Source organism: Engraulis encrasicolus, chromosome 20, assembly GCF_034702125.1.
Source record: "Engraulis encrasicolus isolate BLACKSEA-1 chromosome 20, IST_EnEncr_1.0, whole genome shotgun sequence".
NCBI classification, from domain to species: domain Eukaryota; kingdom Metazoa; phylum Chordata; class Actinopteri; order Clupeiformes; family Engraulidae; genus Engraulis; species Engraulis encrasicolus.
This window is the reverse complement of record NC_085876.1, coordinates 13,189,478-13,208,632: the sequence shown is the minus strand read 5'-3', so window position 1 is coordinate 13,208,632 and position 19,155 is coordinate 13,189,478. Positions and strand designations below refer to the sequence as shown.

General features: G+C 45.5%; 1 protein-coding gene across 1 annotated transcript; it reads right to left on the bottom strand.

The window, feature by feature from the left end:
• Nucleotides 1-6,926: 6,926 nt before the first annotated feature.
• On the bottom strand, nucleotides 6,927-17,864 carry tcf19l (transcription factor 19 (SC1), like). Its single transcript, XM_063184777.1, has 6 exons — nucleotides 17,759-17,864; nucleotides 16,277-16,982; nucleotides 15,622-15,854; nucleotides 14,159-14,338; nucleotides 11,150-11,898; nucleotides 6,927-7,877 (listed from the first exon to the last, which is right to left on the bottom strand). The coding sequence occupies exons 2-6, from the start codon at nucleotides 16,548-16,550 to the stop codon at nucleotides 7,535-7,537; spliced, it is 1,779 nt and encodes a 592-aa protein (XP_063040847.1). The 5' UTR covers nucleotides 16,551-16,982; nucleotides 17,759-17,864; the 3' UTR covers nucleotides 6,927-7,534.
• Between the last annotated feature and the right edge of the window lie 1,291 nt (nucleotides 17,865-19,155).

Sequence of the window (19,155 nt, the reverse complement as noted above, 5' to 3'; positions counted from 1 at the left end):
GTACCATTGTTGTCAAATTTGTGTTTTGTGTGTATGTGTGTGGAGGGAGAGTGTATTGTATTTCTCTCCCTGTGTGTGTGTGTGTGTGTGTGTGTGTGTGTGTGTGTGTGTGTGTGTGTGTGTGTGTGTGTGCGTGCGTGCGTGCGTGCGTGCGTGCGTGCGTGCGTGCGTGCGTGCGTGCGTGTGTACATGTTTGTTTGTTTGTGTGTGTGTAGTACCATTATTTCCTCTCATTTTCCAGCCCCCGTGTTCAGCTGAGGCAAAGCCAGGGTTGCGGACAAGACAACGGGAGACAGGTGGGGAGGACAAACAGGTCAGCTGCCCCTGGCCCAGGGAGACCCCATTGGGTCCCCATTTACATTGAAAGTGTTGAGGACCGGGCCCTTTCAGACGACTTTGTCCCGGGCCCGGGCCAAAGCTGTCGGCGGCCCCGACAGACTCCTGTAGTTGGGGACTCATGTTGCACTCGTGGGCCGCTGTGCTGTGTTGTGTTGCGCTGTGTTGCGCACGCCAGGGTTCCTGAAATTGCAGCCTCCACTTTTATCTTTTGTTGTCCCCAGTTGGCTGGCCACGTTTAAACGAGATGGTCAAAACAAAATGTCTGTCTGGCAGGTTTCCCACATAATGATGATAAATGCTGCGGAGTGTCTACCCGATGGGGTTGCCTTGTACCACACAGCCGGCCCAGCAGCCAGACAGGGCAGGCAGGCAGATATTAAACACAACAAGTGATCTGCACTGCACGGCGCACATAGGGAAGCACTCTGATTCAATTGTGAGCCCCCCCATGATGTCATATAGAAAGTACACACATGCGCAGGCACGCAGGCACACACACACACACACACATACGCACTCGGACACAAACACACACACACACACGCACACACACAAGCATGCGTACGCACGCACACAGACACAAACACACAAGCATGCATACACACACACACACACACACACACACACACACACACACACACACACATACACACCACCAAACCAACCAGGAGAGCCGAGGTAATATTCAGGTCAGGAGGAAATTGGTTTGATTTAACTAAATCGCCCCCTGACGAGTAGCGAGTGATCAGGTGCAAGGAGTCCAGAGAGAGAGGAGGGAGAGAGAGAGAGAGAGAGAGAGAGAGAGAGAGAGAGAGAGAGAAGAAGAGAGAGAGAGAGAGAGAGACAGAGAGAGAGAGAGAGAGAGAGAGAGAGAGAGAGAGAGAGAGAGAGAGAGAGAGAGAGAGAGAGAGAAGAAGAAGAAAAAAAGAGAGAGAGAAGAAGAAGAGAGAGAGAGAAAAGGAGAGAAAGAAGAGAGAGGCAGATAACATCTGGCAAATGAGAGGTAGTTGGTAACGAAATACAAGAGACGGGACAAAAGGCTGGGGACAAAGGGGCACATGATAAAAAATAAGATGATTAAAACCAAGGTGAGTCAGACTGAGGGTGTGTGTGTGTGTGTGTGTGTGTGTGTGTGTGTGTGTGTGTGTGTGTGTGTGTGTGTGTGTGTGTGTGTGTGTCGGGGTGTATGAGGGGTGTGTGTGTGTGTGTCGAGGGGTAGTGGTGGTTGGCCGTTTGCCAGTGTGGTGTCGGTATGAGCTACTTGTCGAGCTGAGCTACCAAGCCATTGCAATGGGCCAGGGTGGCACCCTGAGGGTTTGGGCTATTGGGGTTTTGGGGGGTGAGCTTTTTATGCTTTTATTATGACAGAGACAGTGAAGAGTGACAGGAAATTAGCGGGGGGAGAGAGATACAGGGGAGAGCTCTGCCAATGACCTCGGGCCGGAATAGAACCCGGGTCGCCGTTGCAGCAGTCGAGTTCCCAGCCGATTGAGCTGGGCTGGGTTTGGGCGATGGTTTACAGCCTATCGGTAGCCCATCTAGACAAAGCAGTCCATCTTGACAGAATATCGGCCTAGAGGAGACGAGCCAGTCCACTCTGCATGATCCCATTAGCTAGCGCTGTAAGCCTGTCAATCGAATCAATCACTGGCTAAGGAATACGCTCTGCTCCGTTACACTCGACGCCTGTCAGTCTGATCCCTGATCAGAGCTCATTTCCTTCTCTCTTCTTCTCTCTCTCTCTCTCTCTCTCTCCTAAATTACTCTCATTGTCTATACTGTACCAGTGTTTCCCAACCAGGGGTACGTGTACCACTAGGGGTACGTGAGTGAGCACACTGCAGGGGGTAGGCTACTTGGAAAAATGTAATTTTACAAATGTATGGATCTTAGTTACATTGGGATAGAGAAAGCGATATAGAACTTGATTGGGGGGTATTCATGGCACAACAAAAATGCTTAGGGTGTACACAAGACAAAAAAAGGTTGGGAAACACTGGTCTATACCAATTCTTATTTTCTCTCCCTCTCTCTGGTCTGGATAAAGTGCCCCGCGGTCGCACTGGGGTTTAACAATGCGTTTGCATTTGAGTTGGCTGACTTGGCTTCGCCTCATTTGCCACACACTATTTGTGTGGTTTGGTTTGTGTGTGGGTGGGAGGATCCCCCCCCACCCCCCAAAGGTGCCCCCGGAGATGAATCTTGTGCGCTATATTTATGATGGCTCATTATAAGTTACATAAACACCACTCTTAGTTATTACCAAGTTTATGTGTGTGTGTGTGTGTGCATAGTTAACACATTGCTTCTGAGGCTTGTTGAGGTATGTGTGAATAGCCTAGCAACAGACCAGGAGTGCCCCCTTTTGGACTCAAGAGAAATGACACCATGGCAGCCACCATGTTGTGGAAGGGAAGCCCTCACCTGTCCGTGTCACCTCCTCCATTTTCTTTCCCTACTCCCCAGTCCCTCGAAATTACCTCTTTAGGCTGAAAGTACCAATCCCGCTCTCTCTCCCTCGTTCTTCACCTCTCTCCTCCCAGTCCCCCAGGACCCTTCACTCACTCATCAGCACCGGAGCATGCCTCAGGAGTTGCTATGGAAACAGTGGACAGTGCAGCTGAGCACCAGTCAAATCCTCCAGACCGTCCCCCCTACAGATATGCGGTCTTCATCTCTACCCAGATATTAAGCAGAGATGATCTCATTTGTATAATAAAACATCACATTTCAGAATACTTGTGATAGACAGAAAAAATATTTGCCTTAATGTGAGTTACGGCCTAACTATGAAAGTTTAAATTTCATAGGCCTATCCAGTTTAAGTTTTTACCTGATTAACCTGTGGGATCTCCCAATTGGCAAAAGACCACTGGAAATCTCCTTCGACCTTGAAAAAGCAGTTGTTTCACTAAGGAAGACAGATTTTAATATGTAGTGCAGGGGAGTTTTAAAGAACAGTTCACGATTTTTGGAGATGCTGGATAAGTCTCGTGGAGGTGGATGGTGGTGGTGTTTTTTTTAAGACCTATAAACATACTACCATTGCCATTTGTTTTACACCTCTTTTATGATCTGGGTTGACTGCCCTAGGTGGGAAAAGTGTGTGGAAACTATCCACATTTACAGGGATCACATAACACACATCATCACCATCATAGGCCTGCAGTATTTGAGGTGAAGGGCATCCTTCTTGATTCTGAAAAGGCAATGGCAAAATGCATGGTCATCAGCTGCCTTTGACCTTGAAAAAAATTAATTAAGAAAGTATAGACCATCATTGCTATTTCATTTAATTTTTCTTGTCCCATTGTGAGAAATCGACTAAATGGTAGGCAGTGAAGTGTGCGGAAATTGTCCACATCCAAAGGGATCACATCACGTTCACACAAATACGTGGTGGAGTTGAAGGGCATCCTAGATTCTGATCAGCTTAAATTTCATAAGCCTTAGTTTAAAACGTCAACCTGAAGGATCTCACAATGGCAAAATGCATTGGTAATATGCTAGCTTTGACCTTGAAAACATTTTTTTTTCCATAGGAAGGTAGATTTTTATTATATGTGGCAGGAGATTGTAAGGCTCAATAAAAATATGAACCATATTTTTTTAAGTTTGTTGGGCCTTTTTGAGATGTTCACTGGTCTAACAAGACAGGCAATGTAGTGTGCGGAAATTACCCGACACTTCACAAGGATCACACATCACGTTCACAAAATCCCATGTGGAGGTGAAGGGCATCCTTCTAGAAGATTCTGATCAGCGGGTCTTAAGCTTTATTACTGCTGTCAATCATGTCACGTCCGTCCACATCCTGACCTGACAGCCGAGGGCTCTGAGGAGGCTAATACACAGAGATGAGAAGCGATAAATGCAACTCCAGGTCAAGCATGGAGTGCCTTTGAAGGGCACCATGAATGTTTAAACCGTTTCAATTATGTATTCAGTGTTTCTGGGCTATAAAAAAAAAAATCAAAAGGACACTGTGTGCTTTAACCACTGTTTAAAAAAATGTGCTTCTTGTCAGGTATTAGTTAGCCGATTACACTGTTTGTATGGCAACACTTCTGAAGGATCAGAGGAAGAGGCTTATACTTTGACAGAACTGGGGGGAAACGTGCATAATAGGAAAATAATCAGCAAAACCATGAATACTAAACAGACGCATTACTTTACAGAGACATACATTTGCAACACAATCAGCTCTTTTAAATATTTTATTCAGGCCCTGATTTTCCCCCCCCCTCGCACCTCTTAGCCCAACACTGTGAAAGGCATGCAGATTGTAATTTTTTTTCCTCCGTTGCGTTTCCGTTAAAGTGAAGACAGTGTGAAATCATAAACATTCATAGACATAAACCAGCTTAAAACCTATTGTTATTTATAGCAGACAACAAGATTTCCTACAACACATGAGGTTAGCGGCTGTGAAAAGTGAAAGCTTAATGTTAATGAGAAGCGGAAATAATAAAACAAAACAAAAAATAAAGATATGATGGAAACCTGCATTTTCTTTTTTACAGCTGTGGCCATAAATTCATCCCTTCTCGTCTCAATTGTAGACACAATTTAATGCATTAATCCGCAATATCAAAGCTCTGGAATTATGACCAATCAGTTTTAAGTGACAGGAGAATCTTGTATGGGGTTTTTACAAAAAACAGGAGGAAAAAAACAGTGCATGTGTCAACCCACACCACAACCCACATTTTGGAGCTTTTCTGAAATTGTTCCATATGTTGAGAAAGAGGCCTCGTCATTTGCATTGCCACGGAGCTTTGTTTCTAACGCCAGCGTCAACGGTTTTACAATGCCATCCCCCCCACCCGCCTCCCCTTTGAACCACAAACACCAATATTCGTATGGGGCCACCCAAAAGTGATATACAAATACTTCCATACATTACATACAGTACATTCATACACACAAAACGTACGCAATTCTGGAACCGAGCATACTCCAGAGGTAACTGACAAGAAACGTCATTCCAAAGGCCTTGACATCTTCACTATCCCAACCGTCTGATCTACAAGACAGCGTAACGTGCGCTTGTGGTTGAACACAAAAGCCACAACCACTCCAACGCGTCTCATCTCGAGGACCCCCAAAAACACGACCCCTTATGACTCCTAAGCACATTAAAAAGCTGTGTCTGATCTTTCCCTATGCAATCATGACCATTTACCCATTAGACGTAGTGGATGACAACAAACGCACACTGCATCAAAGTTTTCCCCGACGCGAGCGAAGTCTAGCTTGAGATTAAGTCCCAAGAAAAATCCTAACGCCATCTTGTAGCCCGAGCAGTGATTGATGGCGGCAATTTCCCCTCCGACGCACCCATCAAGCCACACGACATTAAAGTTCAGGCCGTAGAAAAAGGGGAAAAAAAGACCCATTTCCCTGAAGCAGGGAGGCTGGCTGCCAACAGCCTTTTTCTGTCTTAAGAGCAAGAAACAAAGTCTTGAAACGCATAAGGACTATCCACAAAAGCCTTTTAGAATATAAAAAAGTCACTCTAATGCATCAGTCCTCTCCCTCTCTGCCTCCTCTTCAGTAATGATCATTGCACTTCTGAGAACACAGCCAGCCGGCCAGCGAGTGAGTGAGTGTGTGTCGGCGTACTCCTCAACCACGGCGCCAAGAGCCGTTCTCCGGCGGTCCCGATGAGCACCATGATGAGAACTGAGGAGTGGCCGCAGACTCAGAGTGGCGCTTTTTATAAAGTCAACAGAGAATTAGCTGGCAGAGTTCATTAAGGCTTCATGGCAGCCAATTTCTGCGGGCCACAGGCGAGGCCGGAGAGGCCGGCTGATGAGCACAGACAAGTGACTCTGACGTAATGACGGAACTCTTCAGAGAGAGTATGTCTGAGGTCACATTTCTTTACAAAAGTGTGCGTGTGTTTCTGTGTGTCTGTATGGACATGCTCATGTACATGTCAGCATGAGTCAGAGGATGCGCGTGTGTGAGCATGCGTGTGTACATGTGCAATAGTTGGTCGGGGTTGTCGATTAAAAAACTGTTCCGGATAACAGCTCCGGTCTTCTAAAGCCTCCTCATACGTGTTCCATCCATTCAGTTCAGCTCAGCTCATGCAGCGGTGACAACATGGACTCTATAGTAGTGAGGCAGTGTTCGAGGGAGCGAGCCGGGCTGTATGTATAAATGTCAAAAGGTTGGGTTGATAGTCAAAAGCAAAACGGTAGCCAAGGGAGCTTTGCCGTGCACTCTGCCGTGTGTGTTAATTTGTATCCACCGCACAAGGTCTATATAGCTCAGTGGATACAAATTGAATTCAGTGCAGAGGTCAATGCCGTGTCAAGACGATAAGTAAGAAGGTGGAATTTGTCTCCATATTATTATTTTTTTCTCTGTATACCTACAGTAGAGAGATAAGATGGAAGCAGCTTGGAGCAGAGAAACCTCTGTTGGCCTCAGTGGGGGCAGGGAAGAGGTCTGAATATATGGAAGTGGGCAGAATACTTCCTCTGTGTGTGTGTGTGTGTGTGTGTGTGTGTGTGTGTGTGTGTGTGTGTGTGTGTGTGTGTGTGTGTGTGTGTGTGTGTGTGTGTGGGGGGGTGTGTGTGTCTGTCTCAGAATCAGACATGTTGATTTGTTCATTATAGAACATAAAGGAGGCCTCAAAAGCTATGAAACTCACATCCTCTATGGACATCAATAGTAGAAGCATAAGCCTTGCTCTATAAATTGAACAAGTAAACATCTCTGGCACTGCATATAAATGGAAGGAATATGTGTGGTATGTGCAAGTGTACAAGTGAGTCTAATTGTGTGTGAGTGTACTAGCATGCCTGTGCAAGTGTGAGTATCAGAATATGATTGTATGATAGTGTGCCTGTGCAAGTGTGAGTATCAGAATATGATTGTATGATAGTACTATGGGCATGTCTGTGTTTTTGGGCTACGCCAATGGGCTGATGGTTCAAAGCCTCGGCAGCATCCACAGTGTTAAATCAGCATTGGGTTTGAGCATGTGCTTATGTGAGGAGGAGGTAGAGAGGACGTTGGTATTGGGGGGGTGGAGAGAGGGCGTTGATTGGGGTTCGAATCCCGTCAGAGGCATCCGCAGTAAAAGTCAGCGTTGGGGTCGAGCTTGTGTTTATGTGAGGAGGAGGAGGAGGATGGTACAGGGTGGTGGAGAAGAGAGGGGGTTGGTGGGGTTCGAATCCCCTCAGCGGCATCCGCAGTGGAAGTCAGCGTTGGGGTCGAGCAGGAGGGAGGCGCGGGCGCAGCGCAGGCAGTCCACGTGGTACCAGCCGTCGCAGTCGTCGCACTGGATCCACTGCACCGTGTCCTGCTGGGGAAGCCGGCACCTCATGCCCGCCGCACACGCCTCCACCGCACCCGTCTGCCCACGCTCCTCTTCATCCTCCTCGTCATCCTCGGAAGAGGAGGAGGAAGACGAGGAGGAAGAAGAAGAGGAGGAGGAGGATGAGGAGGACGAGGAGGAGGTGGGGGAGGGGAGGGAGGGGCGAGGAGGCAGAGGGTGCTTCCTGGGTCTGCCGCGCCGCTTCCTGAAAGACGACAGGAGATAGAGAAGTTTGGTATTGTGTGTGTGTGGGGGTGTTTTTAATTTCTTTGTACATTTTCAGGCATTCAGGCGACTACGCTATGCCAGCGACCTGGGTTGGATTTCGACCCGGGGCCTTTGCCAAACCTTCACTCGTTTCCTGTCAAATCTCTCACTGTCCCATCATGACTAAAATAATAAAAAAGACCAAAAATAATTAAAATAAATATATATATATACAGTGCCCTCCATAGTTATTGGCACCCCTGGTTGAGATGTGTTAAAAGCCTTAAAATAAATTCAGTGTTTATTGCAGAAGAATACTGTCACACTGAAAATTTTAGGAAAATGTAGCCTTCAACTCAAATGAATTGTAGGAAAATAAAAAAAATCCCTGACTAAAAAATATTTTTTTTTCATTAAATCACCTGTTCCACAATTATTGGCACCCTTAACAATTCCCAGGAAATAAATATAATTGAAGCGTTTCTGTCATTTCTACAGTAGTTTACAAAGTTTACCAGAGTATGTAGGAACATTTAATTAGTAATTCATCACTTCCTGTTTCCCTGGGGTATAACTATGACGTGACACCGAGGCCATTTCTCTTATCCACTCTTAAACATGGGAAAGACAAAGGAACACAGCATACAAGTGAGGCAGATGTGCGTCGACCTTCACAGGTCAGGCAGAGGCTACAAGAAGATTGCCACTCAACTGCAGCTGCCCATATCTACTGTGAGAGGAATAATTAAGAAGTTCAAAACAACTGGAACAGTGGTAAACAAGCCTGGACGTTTATTTTGCCACCACGCACAGTGAGGAGGATGGTAAGAGAAATCAAAATATCTCCAAAGCTCACTGTTACAGAATTACAACAAATGGTAGCATCCTGGGGTCACAAAGTCTCCAAATCAACCATCAGGCGCTGTCTACACGCCAACAAGCTGTTTGGGAGGCATGCACGGAGAAAACCTTTCCTCACCCACAATCATAAACGCAAACGTCTGGAGTTCGCCCAGCGGTATTGGGGCTTCAACTGGGACCGTGTGCTTTGGTCAGATGAGACCAAGATTGAGCTTTTTGGCAACAAACACTCTAAGTGGGTCTGGCGTGCCACGAAAGATGTGCATGCTGAAAAGCACATCATACCCACTGTGAAGTATGGGGGTGGGTCAGTGATGCTGTGGGGCTGTTTCGCTTCCAAAGGCCCTGGGAAGCTTGTTAGGGTGCATGGCATCATGAATGCTTTGAAATACCAGGACATTTTAAATCAAAATCTGTTGCCCTCTGCCAAAAAGCTGAAGATGGGTCGTCACTGGGTCTTTCAGCAAGACAATGACCCTAAACATATGGCCAAATCTACACAGAAATGGTTAACCAGACACAAAATCAAGCTCCTCCCATGGCCATCTCAGTCCCCAGACCTCAACCCCATTGAGAACCTGTGGGGTGAGCTGAAGAGGAGAGTACAGAGGAGAGGACCCAGGTCTCTGGATGATTTAGAGAGATTCTGCATAGAGGAATGGCTGAAGATCCCTCTTTCTGTCTTTTCCCATCTTGTGAAACATTATAGGAGAAGATTAGGTGCTGTTTTGTTGGCAAAAGGGGGTTGTACAAAATATTAACAACAGGGGTGCTAATAATTGTGACACACATTATTTGATGTCAAATAATTATTTCTTTATGTGGGATTTTTTCCCCACTGAATAAATGCACTTGTATTGAAGGTTGGATTTTTCTCTTTTTTTCCATTAAGGTCCCATATTATTTAGAGAAAAATAATAATAATTGGAAGCTAAAAAACACATCTCAACCAGGGGTGCCAATAATAATGGAGGGCACTGTATACATAAGTAAGTAGGTAATCTTACAAATAGTGGCACTTTGTGGCTGTACACTCCAAGCAAAGAAAACCAGAGGCATCTGATGTTTGCCATTGCCATTTGGCATCTGGTTTGCCATTTGTTCTGAGGCCTTGTTTACGTATGCAGATTTTTCAAAATATCCACTGAAATTTCCAGGTTTTAAAATATCTCTTTTAGGAAGTTTAGGAGTAAAATAAAAGGCCCACCCGGATAAAATGTGTATACAAAAATCTTCATAAATGTGTAAAACACATACATGTGATTGCACATACTACAGTAGCACTAAACCGATCTTCTGGAACTACCTGTCTGGGGCTTTCAGTCACTATGTCAGTCAGTCAGTCAATGGGGCAGTCGGTCAGCAGTTTGCCTTTAGGACTCTGCACAGGATGTTTACTCTGCTGACTTCACTATTGCTGGACGCCCTTTCGAACTTCACCACACCTAAACTTACAGTGCAAAGCCAACAGGTATTTCAGCAATGTGTGAGCCTCACGGAAACAAACCAACCCACTGATTTGACATTTAAAAGGCCTCAAGGCAATGCACCTTAAAAGCTAATGAAGCATTTCAAACATTAACAACCACCTAAAAACGACAATTTTTAGTATTTATTGCAATTTTATGAGCTTGATTAACATTTCTGGGCATGTTTAAGTATGCCAGAGGCAAATGGAGCAGTTTACCTGTAGGGGGTTACTTAATAGCTACTGCAGAGTAGGGGAGAAATACCCACACGGAAAAGGAAAAAAGGAGACGGGAGAAAAAGAGAAAAAGCAAAAGGGTAAGGGAGAGAGAATGAAAAATAGAGAAAGGTTGAGAGAGTTAGTGAGTCAGTGAATTTGAGAGACAGAGAGAGAGAAGTAGGGTATACGAAAATACATAACACGAGAGATAGTAAGAGAGAGAGCAAGAAAAATATCACTATTGGCTCCTTTCCAGGACAGAAACAGGGTTTTAAAACCCATGTAAATGCATCTTTTAGTACTGTAATTACACTAATTTAATGAGACTAATTAAGGACGTTAGGCATGTTAAAACTGGCCTGGGGCAACTGTAAAGGCGGTAAAATTGACAAAACTGCAATTCACCTGTAACAACAGTGAGAGGGAGAGAGGGAGAGGGTGAGTGAGTGAGAGAGTTAAAGTGATGGGGGGAGAGAAATCGTGCAAAAGAGGGACTGAGAGCAAGAAAGGGGGAGAGAGAGAGACATACAGATCAAACGAGAGAGGAAAAGAAAGTGAGAAAGGGAAATAGTGTGTGTGTGTGAGAGAGAGAGAGAGAGAGAGAGAGAGAGAGAGAGAGAGAGAGAGAGAGAGAGAGAGAGAGATCAAACGAAAGAGTAAAATAAAGTGAGAGAGGGAAATAGTGTGTGTGAGTGAGAGAGTGAGAGAGAAGCAAGCCTCACCCTGTAGTGACATGGAATCTGGAGAACTGGTTCCTCTCCCTGCCGCCCCTGGCCAGCCGCACGGAGGGCGAGGCCAGGTTGTAGCTCTCCCCTCCCACCACCAGGGGGGAGTACATGGGCGAGGGTGCCGACGCCCTCCTCCTGCCCCCTCGCGCAGCTGCGGCCGGAGACATCCCCTTCTGCTGCAGCTCGGCCCTCTGCCCTCGGTACACGGCCCCTCCTCCGCCTCTCCCGCCCATGGAGGCGCGAATGGGCTCGGCACTGCTGCGTCGCACCAGGATGTTGTTGGCCACAAACTGCGGCGCAACCCGCCCCTCGACGACGTGACTGTGGTTGCTACTGCTGTTGTGCTGGTGGTGGTGGATGTGGCCGTGGTAGGCGCTGATGTTGATGTGAGGCCTAGGCAGGGCGGTGCCGGCGGCTCTGGGCTCGGGCTTGGCGATGGGCGCCACAGCGAGCGAGGGCTGGTGGGGGTGGTGGTGGTGGTAGTGTATGTTAGGAGGTGGCGGCGCCTCGGATTCGGACTTGTAGAGACGGCGCCTCTTGCGGCCCCTGAGACGGGCCTCGCCCGCCGTGGTGACGCCGCTGCCTGACTGACCGCGTTGCTCGTCGGCGCTGTCGTCCTCCAGCAGCACGGTGTGGGCCGACTTGCGGCGGCTCTTGGCCGAGGTGCTGCAGGAGGTGGCGGGCCGGTGCGGGTGCACGCTGGCCGGAGGGGGTGGCGTGGAAGGGGGCACCAGGGACTGGGCCTGGAAAACACCAGAATTACATTACATTACACTAAGGTCCTTCTATGTCGATTCTCAATTCTATGTCCTCCCCAGGTGACACTCTTAGATTTGAGTACTTTTTTTATGCCAGAATCCCAAGTAATAGCACGCTAGGTCTAACGGTTGTGGAGATGAGGCCCTCTAAAGTTTGGGCGTCACACTCACTTTTCATATATGAACTTAACTACCATCCTATTCCTAACCAAGAGGGCACAGTAAGATATCGGGCCACCTTTTTCAGGCAGAAAATGTACTGACTTAAGACCTATTCGGATGGGACTAGTTTAATGGGGGGACCTGGCATGAAGTAATAATAACCGAGAAATGTAGTCCCGTCCAAATGCGCCATGACGGTAACGATAGCGGAGAATGTCGGTTAACTTTGCCGAGAGTTTTACCTCCTGTGAAACGGTCCGGAGAAATTACCCCCTGTAATACTAATCCCGCCCGAATTCGATCCTATGTAAAGATGTCTGGTTAAGTGCACGAACGCACAATCAAACGCATTCTCCAAATGAAAGGACACGCAATCAGACGCATTAGAATGGATTGTGATGGGTTAGTAAACCAACAGGCAATTATTAAAATTGTTCCACTAGACCAAATGCCTGGACTCGCAATAATATGCTCAAAAATCAATAATATAATGTGAAGATGGCACGCACGTCGCGACAAGTGCAGTCACAAAGTTGCGTAATGAGTAAGGCTGTAACGATACACCCAACCCACGATTCGGTTTGTATCACGATATATGACCCACGGTTCGATATGCCACACGATTTTATTATTTTTAAAGGGAAAAAAATAAGAAAATAAATTATGGTCTATATTTATATATAGGCCTATGCTTTCTTTTTGCATTTACATTACATTCTACATTATTTTTTTAGGTCTACTAAATGATGTTGCAGATATAGGTCTACCACTGCAACCTGTTCCCCAGGTGTTGACATCAAAGCACAACACAGAGAAATAAGGGATATTAGTTCACCAAGGAAAAATAGGCTTAGGCCTATTACTAATAGGCTTAGATCATATCATGCTGAGATGCTGACCATGTGTGAGAGACAGAGATGGAGAGAGAAGGGTCAAGGTTCCAGTATAGGTAGCCAACAACTGTCTCACATTATCAAACATTATCCAATTAATATCCAAACATTAACTGAAAACAAGTGGTCATATTTCGTCAGGAAACATGTTGTATTAAGTTACTTACAGAAATGCAACACTTAATTTTGATGTTTAATATTTTTGTAACTGTTTTGATCGTGCAGCAGCGCGCACACGCTTATACAAACAAAACTCGAAATGAACCTCAGTTATGTTCTAAGTATGCAACACGCACGTTGTCCTTTGGTTTTGTGATTTGACATTTTGAAATGAAGCATGTTTTCGCTAGGTAGGCTTTCAATGTGGGGAGGATATAATGCGCTGACTAATATCCACATCGACCTCAACGTTCGCCCGACTTCAGACACTATTGTGAGCGTATAGAAATCTTTCAAAGCTCTTTCAAATTTGGCCAGGCGGAGCATCTCGCTCTCTCGCACTCTTTCTCTCTCTCCGCTCAACGTCTATCTCCACTCAACATCGGCGCATGCATGAATAAAAAAAATCTTCACACGTTTGATAAAGCCTTCTTGGTCTGTTGTTCATTTCTGTGCTTAAGTTCTACCTTCCGACGTTTGCCCAAGTGTTTTGTCTCGCGGTCGCGGAGGTTGCTCAGGCAATGAACAACCAATGCACGTGCTGGTTGGGCGGAACATTTTACAGGAGAGAGGGGTGAATGGAAGTGTTACTCGCTCATCTGCGCCCCATTTCTAATTGTCTTTGAGCGCACATGCGCATTAAACGCGCATATGCAAGCATTTGCCTGTATCCTGCTGTTTTCTAGACTGAGGGGTAACAACTTTAAAAGGGCGCATCGCGATTCTGCAAGGAAGGTTCGCGATAGGGGTTCGTGGGTCTGCGTACCGCGATCCCTCGGTTCGATGCAATATCGTTACAGCCTTAGTAATGAGTTACCCCTCCCACTTTCTGTTTGTTTACTGAGATATTTGAATCCTGTCCAAATCGGCCATTTCTATTACCAACGTCCTGAGATAGAATCACATTTCCCCATGTCCATACATAAAACTAGTCCCATCTGAATAGGGCTTCAGATGAAAGTTATAGATTTTTTTTTTTTAAAGAAGACATTGACAATAAACGAAGGTCTTGCTAATGGTCCCAGGCATACCAGGGAGGCTGGCGTGGGGCTGCCCACCCGGCTGGAGGTGGGGGTGGGCGTCGGGGTGCAGTCGGTGGAGCGCCGGAAGGTCCAGCTGCTGCCGTTCATCTTGCTCAGGCTGCCAATTGAGTTGAGGATCACCGTGGCCCGCTTGATGGACAGCCGCGACAGGTCCAGCTGGGGCTCCACCTGCATCGGAATCATAATAAATGAATCGATGAATGAACTAACGTATTTATTTCTTCACACCATCAGTTATCTTTCAATTACATGAGACATACAAAGTTTAACAGAATGGAGAAAAAGGTCCTCAAGTGAAGGTAAGAGTAAGCTTATATGACGGGGCCCATGGTGCTGAATAAAGTAATTGGTATAGCTGCAGAAAAAAGAAAATGATAAGGTATACAATATCTGACAAAGTGAACTAAACTGCACTCACTTATCACCATACGGCACATCTAAACAATCTAAATAATCATCATCATCATCATCATCATCATCATCATCTGAACAGGTTATCCAGTGAGTCAAATGAAGACTCTCTTGGCTGCTTATTCTGTCTGTGTGGGCAGACAACCACACTTTGCGAGAGACTATGGCGACGACTAGCTGAGAAATTAAGATGCCTAGTGCAGCTGAAACAATTACATGAAGGCATGCTGGGGCCCCTAGGCTACAGGTTTCTATAGCCCCCTGCAAAAGGCAAATTTCTTGACAAAATACACAGTCTATACATACACAGTGTATACAGTACATACACAGCGTCATATGTCTGAGCTAGGAATTAAGGATAACATATCCGCCAACCGTGGAGAATCAAAATGTATAAAAACACACTACTTCACTTGGCAGACAAATTTTTGAATACTGCACTTTGTCATAATTCTGCAATTGTTGACTCCGCCCTCCCTTTGGCCAATTGTGGGCCCCATGTCAGGTGGGGTCCCACAGGCTGTAGCCATATCTAGGGATCTAATTTAATACTAGCCAACTGGCCAAATGCTGATGACATTTCAGTTTGGCTGGTAGAAAAGACCAACTTACTAGCCACTTTGGCCCTTTAGTGAGTGAGTTTTGGCTATTAACATCTACTAGCCATTTTGGCTGGTGATGAAAAATAAATTAATTTAGAGCCCTGGGCATATATAGCCTGTTAATTAATCCATCCCAGTAGGAATGCGTGTATGTGCAGAAAAAAAGAAAAGAAAAAAAAAGTTGTTTAAGGTATATTATTAACCTTACTCTTCTGTTGCAAGCTCAACTGATGTTGTATTAAACTTACAATCAAAGAAAAGGGGGGCGCACCTTGCATCATTTTTTTCCCCTTTATTTTTGTGCACAGAGGCGTTTCGGCGTGTACTTGTATTAAACTTACACACATTTTGGAAATAACTATTGTTCAAAATGTCACTTTTCAAAAGGGGTGTACCGGTAATCATGAATGGTGTGTACTTGATGTGCAGATCGCTCACCTTGCGCTCCAGGCTGGTGCGGATGCGGTTCTGGAGGTCTGAGGAGAAGGAGCCACCGCCAGCCTTGGGCAGGGTGATGGCGTCGAAGTCAAGCGGCCGCACGCACACCTTCTGGAACAGGAAGTAGAAGTCGGGGCTGCCCTGCTCCGATTGGCCGCCAAAGGCCAGGGTGTCACCGTCGGAAAGCTCCCACTGCACACCGGGCTGCAGGCGTGCATCGTTGACCCAAGTGCCTAGAGTGAAGAGCAGGAGAATGTGGTTAGTCTCTGGAGTAATGCGAGGTTGAGTACCTTGTTCAAGAGCACTTCATCCATAGATGAAGATGTAGTGACCACACACACACACACACACACACACACACACACACACACACACACACACACACACACACACACACAACTGGTAAGGGTGAGATTCGAAACGGCAACACTTAAAAGGCCAACTCAATAACTAACCAAATCCCCCTTTTAATATTTTGCATCACTGAGTATGGACCCAGGGATGCCAATTGGGTGTCATACTTTTGCGTGCTTGTCATACTTTTGAGTAAATTGTGCACTTTAACCAGCGCAATTAGATTAAAATCCACATAATTACAGTCCATTAGGCTACACACAGCTCAATGGGGGGCGTCAGCTGTTGGCAGGGCTCTCACCATTGCTGCTCTTGTCCTTGACGAGCACTTTCCAGCCCTCCTCTCCATTCACGGCTGTCACCTTCTCGGCATGCAGCTCCGCGTGGATACGTGACACGTTGACTGCATCTAGGGTCACGTCGCACAGCTCTGCTGCACGGCCGAGCCTAAACACCGAGTGAGTGAGGGCTGGGCGAAACGTGTACAAGTCCCGGGATGAGTCTGGCAGTGCGTCGTTGGTCGTTGAGGAGCCGATTCTCAGGAGCTGAAAGCAGGGCTGAACTTCGGACAGCATCGCTGTCGCCTCCCAACAACCCCTCTCCCAAATGCGACCGAGTCAGCCAGACTAAAACCCTGACCCTGTGCTTAACTTGGGAAGCGGTTTGCTGTCTGTCAGACTGGGCACATTTTGACTTTGTTTCTTTTTTAAAGCGGGTTAGTTTCAAATGGTGAAAGCTTAAATATCACGTTTAAAATACGAGCGTAATGTGATGCGTAAACATAACTTTACTAATATTACAAACAGGTGGAGGGATATTGGTTTTAAAATTGTATATAAAAGGAATGCTGATGTTTAAAATAGTCTAATTCATCATACTCATATAATGCAAATGTATGTGGGATATAAAACACGGGGCCAACGCGTGTGATAAAAATCTAGGTCACGATTCAGACTAAACAGAAAGTTGTGCCTACAAGGTGTGTCATGACGTCCCACGGTCTCCACCTGAGAAAAACAAGAGGAAAGGAATGTAATAAAGTGGTTTTGTCCTGACGGATGGACGGAGTTCGCCACAAACGCACAAACCTTCGCAATCGGCTACTTTACTTGTTATACGATTTATAATCAGAACAGTGTACTCTCATTGACACTGTCTGGTGGATGGTACTTCAATTCAAGCTGGATTGAGAACAATCACACACGAGATTCAATCGGAACATGTCGTTCCTCAGTTGTCAAAGTCAGGCAATGACGTTCTTATAAGTAACGTCCAACAAATACAACATCTATGAATCAAACATAAAGGAATTAGGTTCCTACAGTCTAAAGTGTTTCTAATACGCATAAACGGATGACATGATACCAGTGGTATGTTGTAGTAGCTAACGATAACTTTAGCCTGGGAAAAGAGCAGAGTAGCTCTAAATGATTAGATGTCCATACACAAGACAGCTGTGTCAGTTGCCACATGCCTAAATGTACAATTGACATATATTTTCATTGTTAAGTAGCGGTTTGGCTTACTGATGTGCAACCTACTTGCACACAAAGTACAAAAGCGAGTAGCCAAATTTCTTTGACAAAACCGCAGGACCACATCGGAGGCATAGATGGTTAGCTTAGCTAGTTAGCCAACTTCACTTGCCAGCAGCTTCTACTCCTACTGGTGAACCATTTGGTCGGTATAAAAAGCGTATTACATAATCAGACGAAACAACAATGAAATAACAATCCTTATAACTTGCACTCCAAACATATATAGTTACAAAGTGTTAACATACCCCTTTTAAGAAGAAATGCAATTGCAAACCGGGATATTTATTGGTTATTTAATCGCTGTTGTTCTTCTTTTCGCGTCCTTTTCCCCAGGAAGTCCTTTGAAATTTGGCGCGCCAGAAAGGCTTCCTTGCGCGAGATCAACGCCACTTCCGTCTGTGTTGTCACAGAATCATGGCATTCCGCGAAATCACTCTGGATATTCGGAGACTGTTTTAGGGACCCACAAATGTCTTAAACCTGTTTCTTTGATGCGTTAATGACAAGTGGTGAATAACAATGGACAATCGAAGCCATGATTTACATAACAAATAACGCTGCATTTCCAGAGGTGTAAATCAACCAGAAAAAAGGGTGTCAGCTTGTGGATGTTATGGAAAAGAGATGCTGTGTCAGAATAGTTGTCAAAATGACTTTTATTATCATCAGAATTCATTCATAAAAGAAACAAAACATTATACAAAACTGTGCATGGTACGCTTAATAATATCGCCCACTGTAAAGAGGCTTCTTTATGAACTGAATCTGCTAACAGTAAATCAAAACAAGCATTAAGAGGTAACTATGCATGGTTTGAGAAGTGTGGGGTCAATGATACCATATTTGTTTCATTTGTCATTTTCTGCATATATTTTTGTGTTTTTTTATTTCTTTTTTGCATACATTATTATCCACTGAAATTATCTAGGTATAGATACATGACATGAGGCTATTGGGGGTTAAAAATGGGCTTACACAACTGTATCCTGCTGTAGGCCTTTAGACATTGTAGGCTTACAGAAGTCAGTGTCGAAAATGAAATATTTTCATGTTTAGGGGGTGGCCGGCTGTGAATTATACAATTGGCATTTCATAGCCAAATGCAGCATGTAGGCCTAGGCCTACAGCCTGAAATACATCATTAGCCTGGACATAGGCCTACATTTATTCTAGTAAACCTTTAAAGCCAGACAACACATTCAAATGTACTATTGAACAGTTGTAAATGAATGCAATGTCTAGGCCTACATAAGGCCAGTTTACCAGAAGGCAAATAAAAACCCTGATTCCATTACAGCATTGTAACTTCGAGCCAGGCCTGAAGGAGGCGTACATGCCCTGCCTGACTCCCAAGGGGCGGCCATCTGGGTATACATTAGTAGGGCCCTGCATGGCTGGCAGTCAAGCCATCATCGTATGTTGTCAAAACTGCTGACCATGAAATGAGCATTGGGCATTCGGTTGTTACATCACACCTGAGTGAGCATGATCTTTCACTGCGTTTCTGGCTGAAATCCAAATGATCATGTACATGTATGTCTGCATCGCAAGGGACGAGGACTGACTCTTTCTTCTCCGGTGTATTTCGACAGAATTTCAAATGGATTTCCTGTTCTTCCCTAGACATCAAAGGTATACCACC